This window comes from Perca fluviatilis, chromosome 17 (assembly GCF_010015445.1).
Source record: "Perca fluviatilis chromosome 17, GENO_Pfluv_1.0, whole genome shotgun sequence".
In the NCBI taxonomy this organism is placed as follows: domain Eukaryota; kingdom Metazoa; phylum Chordata; class Actinopteri; order Perciformes; family Percidae; genus Perca; species Perca fluviatilis.
Genome location: NC_053128.1, coordinates 19,357,535 through 19,371,906, shown reverse-complemented (window position 1 = coordinate 19,371,906; position 14,372 = coordinate 19,357,535). Strand labels below are relative to the sequence as shown.

General features: G+C 40.2%; 1 protein-coding gene across 2 annotated transcripts in view; it reads left to right on the top strand.

Moving 5' to 3' along the window:
- The first annotated feature begins 607 nt into the window (after nucleotides 1–607).
- The window catches only part of LOC120545527 (E3 ubiquitin-protein ligase UHRF2-like), a 35,425-nt gene continuing 21,660 nt past the window's right edge, over nucleotides 608–14,372 (top strand). Inside the window, exons 1-2 of one of the 2 annotated variants that reach the window (XM_039779927.1) lie at nucleotides 608–910; nucleotides 13,778–14,173. In XM_039779927.1, the coding sequence (XP_039635861.1) occupies nucleotides 608–910; nucleotides 13,778–14,173 (699 nt within the window). Of the gene's footprint in view, nucleotides 911–3,542; nucleotides 3,873–13,777; nucleotides 14,174–14,372 lie in introns of those variants that run through there. The other variant, XM_039779928.1, reaches the window with a different exon arrangement.

Genomic DNA, 14,372 nt, shown 5'->3' with positions numbered 1-14,372 from the left:
TCAACCGCTGATTTTAAAGTGTGGAAGTGGAGGTAGGAACAAGAAGGGGGGTGGGGGAGGTAAGGGAGGTAAGACCTCCTCACCACACAGGGGAGTTGGTTTCGAACGGTGGGAGAGGTTTGCTGGTGGAGACCGGAAGTGAGCAGGAGTATTGCACGAGGCGACATGCGATGGAGGGTATGATAAGGGCCTGAAAGGGAAACATCAGTATTTTTCAACCTGGACCCTATTTTCCCATGTTTGTGTGTCTAAGTGACTAATGGGGACAGCAATTTTTGAAATTGGTCCAGTATTGAGCGAGATCACTGCAGCCAACGCAAAAAGGGCAATTGCGCTCCATCAATATACGTCCACTAAAAGAGCTTGTTTTAGCCACTGACAGGTTTTGATTGTTATTATAACTGTCTAACACCAATATGAAAAGGACCCTACAGAGAAATAAAACGTCTTTCTTTAGGCTACCTTTCGCTTGATCCGGCCTGTTTGTTATTGTGTCTAACCAATTCTCGCTCAAGGAGAAGTCTCGTTCTGAAATCTCGCATGAGGTGAATTGTTGCCGGAAGACTACAGTGGAAACGTGAGTGAAGGATAAAAAAAACAAAAAACAATGGTTCGTGTTTGTGCATTTCCAAATTGTGCCAACAAAATGTCGAAGAACACTCCACGCAGCTTTCATAGACTACCTTTGTTGGATAGGGACACACTGAAGTTGTGGCTTGTTGTGATACAAATGGATCCCAACACTCCTGTTCATACACTACGCCTTGCAGACCATCGGGTCTGCAGTGACCATTTTCACCGGGATGACTACTGCCAGCCAAAGAGAAGAAGAAATCTTATACCAAAGCACTTTTTCCTAAAGAAAAATGCTGTTCCAAGAGTGGAGAGACCTGCTGCAGACAGAGTGAAGGTAGTAGCTAAAGTAATTGTGTTGACCTGGCATCAGTAACACAGGAAAGCATTGCAGGGTAACGGCAAAAACAATCAAGCCGAACAAGCCGAACAAGCTGACATTTTTTGAGTGATAGAGTGTGTGTGTGTGTGTGTGTGTGTGTGTGTGTGTGTGTGTGTGTGTGTGTGTGTGTGTGTGTGTGTGTGTGTGTGTGTGTGTGTGTGTGTGTGGTGTTGTGTGTGTGTGTGGTGTTATGTCATATTTTTGCCAGTGCCGGCCCTAGACTTTTGGGGGGCCCTAAAACGGATTTGGTTTGGGGGGCCCCCTCATTGTAATGTGTTTCCACTTTGCATGGCACTGAACCAACTTTTGTATTGTCAATATTAGTTAAGCACATAAAATGCTTATAAGCATGTAAAATAATAAGCATGTAGACTAAACAGGGTCCTATTAGCAGCAACGCTAACTTAAAATAGACTACAGTAAATAAAATATGAATGGTCCTTCTCAGGGCCTTTTGCTTGATATTGACGCATGGTTTTGTGTTGTTTTCATTGGAAATGTCTGAATCTCACCTGTTTTTTATGTGTAAGATGTCCAAATGTTGAAAGGATATGACACAAATAAAAAGGTATGATGCACAAGGCAACCATATGGTGAAGAACATGGTGCAGTGATCCAATGAGAAAGAAAGACAAAAGAAGTTTAGAATGTGAGTGGGTTCGACTCCGACCTGCAGCCCTTTGCTTCATGTCATCCCCCCTCTCTCCCCTTTCATTTCTTCAGCTGTCCTGTCAATAAAGGCCTAAAAATGCCCAAAAAACAATATTAAAATCGTTTTTTAGAATGTTCAAATATGGTAACATAAAACTGCCCCAAAAAAGGGCAACATTTCTATTAGGTAAAACGTAAACATTTTAATAGGAACCAAAACACTAAATGAGCGGTTAGTTTGGAGCACTAACTTTTTTCTTTGTTTGATTATTATTAAAGTATTGAAGTGGCCATTCATATAATCTGTTTTAAAGAACATTTGGGCTTTTCCTTATGATTTCTTATAAGGAACTTTTAAATGTAACTATATGTAGTGACAGTAAATTCCAAACTGATTGGAACATCCACCATGCAGGCACGTAAAAACATATGGATGTTTGAAACTGTCAAAGAATAGCTTGTGAAGATACATAACCCAGTTTGTGTTAACTTTTGTTCTTGTTTATTGCTTTTGTTTATTTCATATCTACTACAACTGCAAAACTTTGATTTTTTTTTGTACAACAGAATCCTGGGAATGCTTGTTCAGTAGGGGACAGTAAATAGCCTACCTAAATTCTCCATTTCGCACGTCTCTGAGATCATTGTTTTGTTGATATTTTGTGGCAATAATTGCATGAAATGTTGTCAGTTTTTGTTTAGGAAGTTTTTAGAAGTTACATTTTTATTTTGTTATTATGGGACAAAAAAAAAAAAAAAAAAAGAGACCTGGGGGGGCCGTAACTGCTTATTTTGCTTTATGGGTAGGGTTGGCTCTGGGTACAACACTCTCGTTCAATACTAATGTCCCCATTAATCACTTATACGTGAATACATTGGAAAATAGGGTCCAGGTGGAAAAATACCAAAGTTTCCCTTTAAGGTGAGTCCTGCTTCATTAGCTGATATTGAGGCCCTGTCCTGAAGAGTCTGTGTCAAAGTCTAGTTTAATACCTTAATTAGCTGATACTCTGCCTACATGGTACATGGATGCATTTGTGTTTATTCAAGTTGCAACCATAGACTGTAAAAAATAGTGGACATAGCAGCAGTGATGTCACTCATTGGTTTGTGGACTGATGTTTTGAAGCCTCGAGTTTGGCAACATGGCCATTGCCATCTTGGTTTTTTGAGACTGGACGTGGCGATTTTTGAAGAGAGGGTGGAGCTAGGGAAGGTGACGCGGCCAAGCCATTATTTTGTTGTGCTTACAATGATGCTGTGCTAAGCTAAACGCTAAATAAGGAAAGTTGCTGATTTTCAACCCTTCTGAAGCGAGTTATCCAGCGGCGGTTTATCAATGTGTAAACACAGACCTCTGAGTACTGGCGCCACTCATTTGCATGTACACAGAAAATGCAAACCTTCCCCTAAGTTACCAGCTAATGCTATAGGTGACTAGAAATTAGATAGTATGTAGGTTTAAGGCACTTCAGCAGTGGCTTCACTTACAGACCCGGAAGCGTTGTCCATTAATTTTACAGTCTATGGTTGCAACTCCGTAAACCGAAAGCAAAAGTAGCCTACTCATTATGCAGCATAATGGCCCCTGTCAGAATTATATTATTGCATATTGGCTATATCAATTACTTTTATGAGCTCATATTTATGTGCAAAGTAATTGTAGTTTAAGTATAAAAAAGCAAAAAAATGGGAATGATTCCAGCTGTGCATTCGACTGTAGGGTCCTGATTTTGAAAAAAGAAATGTTACTTTACTCTATATTGACAGGAAGACAGATCCTGGTCTCTAAGTCTTGTCTCCAGACACATTATAAAATTGATTAGTGCCTACTACTGTACTGTACAGGCGTTTAGTTTCAGACAAGGGGAGAGCTGTGCCTTTAAATGCAAACTGCTGGCTTAAACGTAATTTCGCGAGATTTGCTTGGCGCCGCGACCTCATGTGAGACACCTCCTGCGCGAGCCAGTCCGACGTTACCTCTGCAGAGGAAAACGCAATGGAGCCCTGAACATTTTTCATTTCTATCTCCATTGACCCCAGGAAAACAATATTCGTATCCAAATACTGCTTTATCTGCAATTCATCTGAGGCGTAAAAGGGCGGTGCAACAATGTGGATCCAGGTTCGCACTATAGACGGGAAGGAGACGCGAACCGTTGAGGATCTTTCTAGATTGACCAAAATTGAGTCTTTACGGTTGAAAATACAGGACATCTTCAGTGTAAGCCCACAACAGCAGCGCCTGTTCTACCGAGGAAAACAGGTACACGTCATTTTGTGTCACCCCTTCATGCAACAGTCGGTTTTTGATGTTCTGGCAGGGTTTGGTGCTAGTGGAGAGTGAGTGGTCTCTGGTGCTGTAGCCGTTTCGGACCCATGCGAGCTTCCTGTTTTGATAGGAATTCGCCAATAGTTCTTGCGCAAGAGCCCGGGGTACGCGGCGTGCCAGCCCCAAAGAAAAACAGCGATATTACATGGATGTATGGTCATGTTATCGAACATTATTGCATTGTTTGGGTTTACGCTGAGGAGACCTGCCTGCATGCAACAAATGCCTCACCGCCGTAGACATGTTTGTTTACATTGCCGCGCGAGAGAAAAGAGAACATGGCACTCTGTTTCCACATGTAGACAAGTGCAGTGCAAACAAGCAGCCCATATCACTCACCGATGGCGATGAGCACTTATTTAACCAAAATTAACGGCAGCTTGATTTAACCTTGTAACAGCCATGTGTCCCTATATATCTATAACGCATTTATTTTTAGTGTTTTTGTTTTTTTAAACTGTTTAAACGTTCTGTTAATATGTGGCACCAATATCTGTAAACCGCACTGATCCCGTTAGTAAGCCACCTGGCTCGTGTGCATGCGGTGTGTTATGATGATGTTAATGATCATTTGAGGGAGGAGGGGACTCGTGGCTCCACGTGCACTGACATCTAAAAGCAAGTGTAGTTGTGTTTACACCCTGGCGTCACTAGTGTACAGTTAAAACAGACAAGGCTGTCTGCTGTAAAGATGCCTACCTCTTTCTCTCATGGCCTGACAATTCAGTAGTGCACATACTGTACAACACAGAATTAGAAGGATGAGTGTCATGCTTCCTAGGCATGCTTGTATTTAACCCAGGGCTGTTTGCAAATATTAAGCCTTACTTCAGTATCAAATGATTTTTATTTGTAAGGCAATGTTTCATTATTTAGTAATACTTAAACTCTTTCCATACCAACAATGTGATATGTATATTAGTAATGGATGCAAACATATTTTTTTCATCTCTATTTCAGTTCACATTTAATTCCACCAAAATGAGGTAGATATAGTAAACATGTTTTACATATCTCTGCTGATTCCACCACACCAATAGTTCAATGTAGTTTGGGTTTACTACACCCCATACCTGTCTGATTACATCAGTAGTGCAGCCTGTAAAGATCCTCCACTTTGTCTCCATATAACTGCATCATGACAAATTCTTCATATTAAGATACTGTGATTTAATTGTGATAAGTTAAGATTTTCTGTCACAGTGTAAGATCAACTATATAAACAAATACTATATATATATATATATATATATATATATATATATATATATATATATATATATATACATATACATATACATACACACACACACACACACACACAATATTTTTGAATTGAACCTTTTAGCATGTGGTTTTGAATACTGTTGTAAATAGTAGCCCTATATATTATTGTTATTTAAAATATGTAATATTGAAATCATTGTAATGTTGTGATAATTACACTGTGCAATGCTGATTGTCTACATTGCTCACCACAACTTTTTATGATATTTGATCATATTGTCTTTGCTTATAATGAATCAGTCAGAATTTTCATTCGGAAATTATCCTTGATGGTAGACTCTGGAAGTGCATTCCTCCTCTCTTAGACTCTGTCATATGTCATTCTATATCCTACAATATAACTCAAGAGAATTTGTAAAAACCAACAGTGCTCTGGGAAAATATGTTTGGACCAGTACTACAGTCTCACTTTTTTTGGGAAGAAACTAATGCAAAAACCACAATAATCATTCCATGACTAAAATAATATGTCTTTGGTCTTAAGGCTACAACCAGGCTGCGGTTTTTAGTAAATGTCCTGGTGGGATGGTAGTTCCGCACACTGTTGAATCATGTTGTTAGAAATGTGACAATTTATATATTACTGTGAACAGATGTTAGTGTAACTTTTCTTTATCTCACGTAGTGATTGAAGAAAGTCTGATGTTATGTCAGCAGCTAGGAAATACAATGGTATGAAAACTGAAAGTGCCGTCTTGACATGGACACGTGTTTGAGTGTGTCATGGCGGATGGTTGCATGCAGCCTTAAAGCCTGTGGTTTACCTGTTGAACACACATGGGTATATTTTATGATCTTACACACACACACACACACACACACACACACACACACACACACACACACACACACACACACACACACACTCACACTCATGTTGCAACTGCAACTGTTAAAATAGTAGATGTAAACAATATTTGCACCCTTATACTATAGTGCTATAATATGAAAATAGTTCTGTCTGATTCACTATTTATGTTCTGTTAGTTCAAATATGTTCACATAAAGTATATAAAATAATAAAAGACAGACTAACCCACTTTGTATAATGTGTGAAATGTTAGTGAAAGCCTGCAGTGTATCAGCTGTTCTATCAGTAGTAAGTAGAAGATACTCACTGTTGACAGGACACTGCTCATGATTTATTTAGTATGTAAGCATAACATTACAACGCTGATATTAACACAGTATGATTCAGCCAGGAAGATAAGCCCCCAGGAAGCAAACAGCCCACATGGTGTGTTGGTCTCACATTGTTTACATTATTCACACCTTCCTTCATTCATGTGTGTCAGGCAGTATTATAGGCCAAGAAATTCCATTATAAATGGTACTCTGCATGTTCAAGTTGTCTAAGATACTTCCTGTTGTGTAATTTAATGATAATGTGACATTCAAGAACATTCAATTCTGAGTCATACAGACTGATTTTCAGAATGTGTTGATGTTCTTCTGTTTGTGTGCTGTATATGCTACAGGGCAGAGGGAAAGAAACTAGGCTACTTCAAGAACTGTTTGAGAGATGGTAATGGGTAGAATGCCTTTGTACCGGTATTTATACAGCACATGGTTTTTTGTCAAACCATTATTATGAAAATATATATTTTGTTTCACCTCTTGCACCAGTGCCCTTGGATGCATTTCCCTTATTTCTACTTGTAAACTAGTAAAAAAAATATGCGCAAATGTTCTGAGCAGTTTTCATAAGTCAACTTTAAAACACCATATTGACAAAGAACAAAGCAAGACTGTTCTTCGTTCTACTCAAGATTTTCAGCAACACTAGTAGCTACAATTTAGTTAGTTTACATTTGCTTTATTAATAATAAATTATCTGTTATGCTGGAGTTTAACATTGTGGGACTGTTGGAGCTGTGGTTGCAAATGCTAGGCCCGTGTAGTAAATTCTGTGCTTCCTTCATTTCACTGGAACGTAAGTAGGGAGGGTTAATTAGGGGGTTTCCATATGTTAAGTAATGCATGGAATGAGCCAATGACACGCAGCGGCAGCGTACACTAGCTAGTGCCCTTACATGCACGGCCTGCACTCTGTTAGGATTTAGAGTTGTAGCAGAATAACTCAGTCTAATTCCTTTTCAAAATGGCGTCTTGTTTTTCCCTCCAGCTCACTGCGCACGCTGCCTCTCCAGTTCAAAGTCATGCTTGCCCTTGACTCGGAAGGGTCTCGAGCCAGCAGCCACACAACTTTGCCTCAGTGTTTGTTTTCATGGGTTTTGCAATTTGCCTGTGCATCTCTGTTTCACTTTGAGCAACGTCTCACGTCACTCACATTCACGAGCAGACTCACACACCACTGTCCATGCAGCCTTTCTGCTCAACGCCCACACTCACTTTTGCAGTAGTAGTCTCATTTACCAATTTAAAAAAAAAAAGGTTTGGCCTGTTTATTAAGTGGTTTAAAACTCAGCCTGTATTGCATCTGTGTGCTTCAAATATAAGGTTGTTCACTTGTTTAATGTTTAAATGGTTGGGCTGTCCTCCACTGTTAGCTGTTGCCTATTGTTGGGCTGTAGGAACGCTTTATTGGCTTGCCCCCTTTCAAGCAGACAGTTGCTGTGACCTAGATATCGCTACAATTTGATAATACATGCATTGATGTTGTGGCTCCTCGATTGATGGGTTTTCTTTGGGCATTGCCAAGCGGTAGAATTTCACAGAGAATTTCAGGGGAAGCAGAGTTGGCTGCAGCCATGCATGTACACAGTCACACCCTTCTTTGACAGATAGGCTGGACAAAGAGCAAAGACAAAGAGAGGCACTAAACCCCGATTACAACTGCAGGCTTTCTGACACTCCCACATGTTTTCAAAGTTTTGCCGCTCCTTCTCATAGTAGCTTTAGCTTGCATAGTAGTCAAATTTCCTACCTGTCAATTGTCAGCTCTTACACCTGCATTGTGAATAGTAGGGTTTACCCTTTTTATAGTTTTTTTTTTAGCTCAGATTATTAGAGGACTGCCCAGGTTAATTACCTAATTGTCTCACATGTCTTGGGTTTGGTTTCTTGCGTCAATAATGGCACGTTTGCAGTTAATAAATGTATAAGAATTAGAAGGACAATATGTGATCTGAGTGTAAACAAAAGGGTTGTCTCATAACCAAATTCAAAAGACAGGATTACAACCTGCTATGGGTTAATCCGTCGATATCAATAGACATACTAATTTAAATGTAGAAATTAACATAAAAAAAGAGAGATTCAGAAGGAAGCAATAGGCAACCTTGGTCACCTTTCCATGTAATTCGTGCATATTAACAGTGGACATTTTTGAAAAGAGATTGAATGACTGTGTAGAGAATGAGGGATAAAAGTCCAATGATGGAAGCTTGGTAGATGGCAGGAACACAGACACAGCCCCATGTCATTGTTTTTGTAAATCTGACCTATTTTGCGCAGCTCTTTGCTAAGATGGCCTATGGGCGGAGACGAGAGCGATGAAGAATTTGTGTAGGAGTAAGGGGTTTGGATGGCCTGTTGGAGCGAAAGAGGCTAATTTCTCCTCTCAACAGCAGCGTGGGCCCGGCTTGGGTTTCACACCCTTTAAGCTTCTTTTTAGAGACACTGAGAATAAATGGGCCGCCATGATTTCTTTGTCTTTAAATTTGGTTCTGCCTTTACTCAATGGCTTAATGTATTCTATCACTGCTATGCAGGCATAGATATTAAGCAGGTGTTTCATAGTTAATTTAATTTCAGAATGATTCAGTGCTTCTTTTTTTAAGATTATTATTTTGGCTTTTAATTAGTCTATATCCACAACGTTTCACGTCCGGGATTATTTAGGTGCCGCCGGACATTTCGCCGGATGTCTTTCATTTCGGCCGGATGTCCGTTATCTTCCGCTTTCTTTGTGTTGACATTTTAAACTCTGGTGGATTTATGAGGACCATGGTTAACTGCTCCTCAGACCTCTGCAAGGTAAATCCAGACAGCTAGCGAGACTATCTGTCCAATCGGATTTTTTTGTTGCACGACTAAAACAACCTTTGAACGTACACATGGTCCACCAAAACAGTTGCTTCCCGAGGCTATTTTGCAGAGGCGCCATTGCTCCGTGCTACGCTTGGCACCGCTCAAGACGATTGTGATTGGTTTTGAAGAAATGCCAATAAACGAAAAATAAAATCCCGGTATGGAGTGTGGACTCGCCAGACCCTCCTCCGCAGCGCTGTGGAGGAAAGTCTGGCAATGTGAGAATAGCCTTTAATTGATAGGACAGCTGAAGATAGGTAAGGGAAGAGAGAGGGGGAACGACATGCAGCCATGGGCCACGGGTCAGAATAGAACCTGCGGCCGCTGCGGTACTGAGCCTTGCAATTAGTGCTTTTGAAGCCTTTTAAATTCAATCCCGTGTGACCGCCTGTTGGCAAAATAATAAAACTTAATGCAAAATTACAGCCAAATCTCTTCCTACCCGCAGTTTCAACACATAAGCTAAAATAGAAATGAGGTAAAATCGTATCTTGGCCTGACATCTTCAGTATGTTTTTACAGTATCTCTAAGCAGCCACAGGTTTTTCTCTTGTCTTTTGCCGTTCTTACTGGCCCAATCCCAAAGTGAGCCCTGAGGACTAAGGACTCACAGACTTAATTGATCTCAGGTGCTAAGTGAGTGAGTGTGTGAGGCCACATGGGCTCAGATAGGTAGAAATGGATCGGGACAGCACTTGACAAGATCACATGTTACCTTGGCGACGTTTAATAACAAAGATGTTGCTGACACATGGCGGTTTTGGAATTTTCATTTTAAGTTTGTTGCTTTCCACACGGCCAAGGCCCAGGAGACAGCTACCTGATTCCAAACTCTTGTTTTACGAGCTGGACAACAGGTTGGTCCGTTCCGTGGTTGTATGTCGTGCTGTTGTTTACCTTCTTAATTTCCGGATTTCCCTATCGTCTCCGCGGTAAACGTCACAACGCTTTGAACTGTGGGTAATTCCCTTTGGTGAAGTCTGCATCGATGCAGACTCACGGAAAGGGCTCGGTAAGTGTGTACTCAAACCCTCACGCCCTTTGAAATTCCACATTGGGACAACCCTAAGCCCTTACGAATTTCGCGAGAACGCGCGCCAAAGTCCGTGAGTCTGTGAGTCCGGACTTTGGGATTGGGCCACTGACATTGTACTTTGGTTCCTGTTACAATAAGACAATTAGTATTTGAAAGACTGCCTGTTGAAACTAGAGAAATAATCCTTGTGGAGAGGTTTTCATTTTATTTTATTCAACTATATGATACACCCATACACACACACACACACACACACACACACACACACACACACACACACACACACACACACACACTGTTTCCATGCAAAGGATGTTTTTTTTTGTGTTTTTTTTACTCCGATTGGTTTTAGCCTTTTTTTTTTTTTTGCAAAATCTTCAAGTTAAGTGTCTGGTTTGTCTAAAGCTTTGTTATGATCTGTGCTCGGGACTGAAGTCTCCCTCTGGGACACACATTTCACTGAGTCACATAATGAAGATACCAGATTCTGCATTATTTACGATGAAGGGGAAATGTCATATCCTTGATGATGTTATTCGTCCTCCATGCTAGAGAAAGTCAACAAGCCAATATTTCTGTCCAAGAGATCTTGACCTCCATGAATATATGAGGCATTTTTCTGACATTGCCAGTTTAGATGGTGGTCCTTTTGTTTGAAGGAATATTCAGCTGGTTATTACCGATGTCGGGCTGTAGCACCTCGCAGTGAGAGGCTGATCACACAATGAAGGCGTTGGGGAAAGCGGGTACTGCTTTAATATCATTTATGAGGTTTGATGCGGTGCATGAAATTGTACTCTGTGTTGTTCTGATACTCAGCTCTGTCTGCGTAATTCTCCATCCATCAACACAGTACTTCTCAACGGTGAGGCTAGCTGCTGGAGGTCCTACCAGCAATCTCATTGTCTGTCTGTTTTCTGTTAGTGTGTTTGCCTTTCTTTTCTTAATGCAGTATCAAGTAGCACAGGACAGAGGAGGATAGACAATTACTGAGACTAAATCGAAGACAGAGTTTAGACAGAGAGACAAACAAAGCAATGCTGAAATACACTACCACAGAAAAACAGACAGACAGGTGAGTATAGCAACCACTGTGCGGCTGTGTTTGCACCATTGCTCCTCTGATCTAAATTTCATGAGACTATTAAAAACAGGGAGGGATGGGGAAATTGCGCTTGCTCCCTCTACTGCTCTCCTGCTACACCTTCAACCGCTCTGCTCCTCGCTGTCAAATAACGAAGAAGAGAGCGAGTTAGAGTGGCGGCCATGCTCGTCTCTAGTACAATGGGCTTGTGGGGTTGAGCGCTGAAATGAATAGCTGATGTCTGTAATGAGTTGGCGTGCCTGCCATAAGCTCCATTCCTAAGGCAGTAGCTGTACTGTATACTTAACAGTAGATCGCTTGTGGTAGAAGTGAAAATATGGGTTTCTAATGGGCCCTCATGTTTTTTTTTGAAGAGCTTGTTTTTTGAGAGAACAATTTTCTGATGCCCATACGCCGCACTGCCTGAAAGGGTCACGCTAATGCTGATGACGGTGGTGGCGGGTTTGTGTCAACAGAGATTGTATACATGATTCAGGTTCATGGGGGTGGGGGGTGGGGTTGCTCTCTTTTGGTTGTCATAGCAACCCAGTCATTTCTTTCCCCCAGCTATGTCTCCTATCACTTGAATTCATGTATTTCGTTTCATTTGTTTCTTTTTTATTTTATTTTTTGTAGACAACTGTGTGGGCTACATGTGAGTAGAGCTGCAGTTCATCATCCATTTCTATTGGACTGGATATGTAAACCAATACAAACGTGGTTAGTCAGTGGTGCTAATTGTTTCATTGTTTCCCCCCTTTTATAAGAATAAAAGCGGTTCACTTTGATATGTAGTTTTATGCATTAAATCACTAGCTAAACATTGGCTCATTTGAGAACAGAGAGCAGATGTCGTTGCTGTGGACTCCTAAGCAACATCCTTAAACAACACTGGTGTATTTAAAGGCATGTGGATTTATTGAAGTGCTGTGTAACAATACATAATCGTTTTCTCTCACTGTGCTCAATGTTGTCTTCTGTCTTATGTGTTCTTTGTTTGTCCTTAAGAAGCAGCAGAGTGTAGTATTTGTCTAAGGGCATTCTGTGGCGCAGTGGTGCTCATTTCATACCACATGGATGTCTATTAGGAAGAAAAAAAGTTAAAAACAATTGGGACCATTTTTTTTTTTAGTTAATTAATTGAACATGTTAAAAAACAATACAAAATAGAACTTATAAGCAATAAACAGAAAAGTAAAAAACAAACTAGATCATCAGCAACATACTGTATAAGCAACTCAAATGACATTGTTCATGTTTAAAAGGCATAGAAAGAAGTAAAGAACGTTTCTAGTCCTACCCTCTCTTCATTTTCATTGTTCATAATATAAATTCAAATTTCATCCATAAGTGTCAATGTTTGACTCAGTCGGCTTGAACAGATCAGCTGTTATAATCAAAAACAAAGAAATGTGGATGGATTATCCAAAAAGCCAAGCAGTACTCAAAAAAATAAATCACTGGTCCAGCTCATAGCCATTTAATATTTCTGAATAGTTTTTAAGTTTGGATAAATTGTTAATTTTTTTTATCTCACTTTCACAGTTGTTCCACAGACTAACACCCTTTGTGGTAATGTAGTGAAGTTTCATATTTGTTCTTATTGGTGGTTTTTTGAATATACAGATTCCTCTCACTGTGTGTGTGAAACAGCCCCTGGATCCTACTGGGCAATTGTTGATTATTAGCTCTGAACATTGTTTGAATTGTTTTGTAGTGAATCAAATCTTGAAATGTTAGTGTTTTTAGTTTAATAAATAATGGGTTTGTTGGTTCTCTGTAGGTAGTTTTATGTGTAATTCTTATAGCTCTTTTTTGGAGGATGAAGACTGGATGTGTATGAGTGATGAGTATGAAGGAGCAGTACAGTGTATACAGGGAAGCTTGATTAAGTAGGTCTTATTTAGTATTGCTATTGATTTGGATATTTTGGCTTTGACATAATTTATGTGAGGTCTCCTACTTAATTTGTTGTCTATTATTATTATATAAATGTCTATATTTATGTTGTCTATAAAGAAATTTAATTTCAGAAACTCTTTATAGTTCTATGCCGTTTATCATGAGTTTCTTCTCTGTGTTGGTTGATCAATTCCCAAATATTATAAATTTTGTTAGCTCATTTTCATCAAACCAGATCTTCATCCTGCTCAATTCTTTTTCCATAGTATCCATAAGCTTCCAGAAGCTATCCTTTTAATAAACAATATCTTTGTAGACATTTCTGCAGTTGTCCAAATACACCATCGTTGGCTGCATGGTAAATTAAGATACAATTATTGCTGCAAAAAAATAAACGAGCTATTTGAGGACTAATGAGTAATGAAAATAACTGTGTGTTGCAGCACTATACAATTATGGCTTTTTGCATCTGTAAAGCTGTGTCTATCCATACATGTCAGTGCCTTTTTTTATTTTTATTTTTTTAAATCTTTTTAGATGGAAGATGGCCAGACACTGTTTGACTATAACGTGGGACTCAATGACATCGTCCAGCTGCTGATTCGCTCACAGACCGACCCTCCAGACAGCCACGCCACCAAGGACTCCTCTGGTGTGGCCTGTAGTTCAGGCCTCCCCCCTGACTCCAGGTCAGAAAGCCACAACTCCCCAGCTCCCGCCTCCCCTGCTGCTATGGAAATCCCAACAAATATAGACAATGGCAACAGCAGCATCACTACCAGCACTGTTAACGAAACCAAGCCAGACACCAGCGCTACCAGTAACTCATCCAGTACCAAAAATGGGTTAAACTCCTCCAGTCCGGCACGGGACACCCAGCCCCCCACATCCAGCAGAAACACACTAGTCAACCCAGGAATTGGTGTGTACAAGGTGAGGATGAGAGTGTTAATATTTTGAAAGTATATGCAAGGTTTTGCATGTAACTAGTCAGACTCTTAAATTACTCTCTAAATTACAGAGCATTTAATGCCCTCCGAGCCAAGTCCCTGCCAGAGATTCTCGGGCGGGCACTTTTATGTATCTTGTGCTCCACTGCTCCAAACTCCTTACCACACTGTACATACGAAGT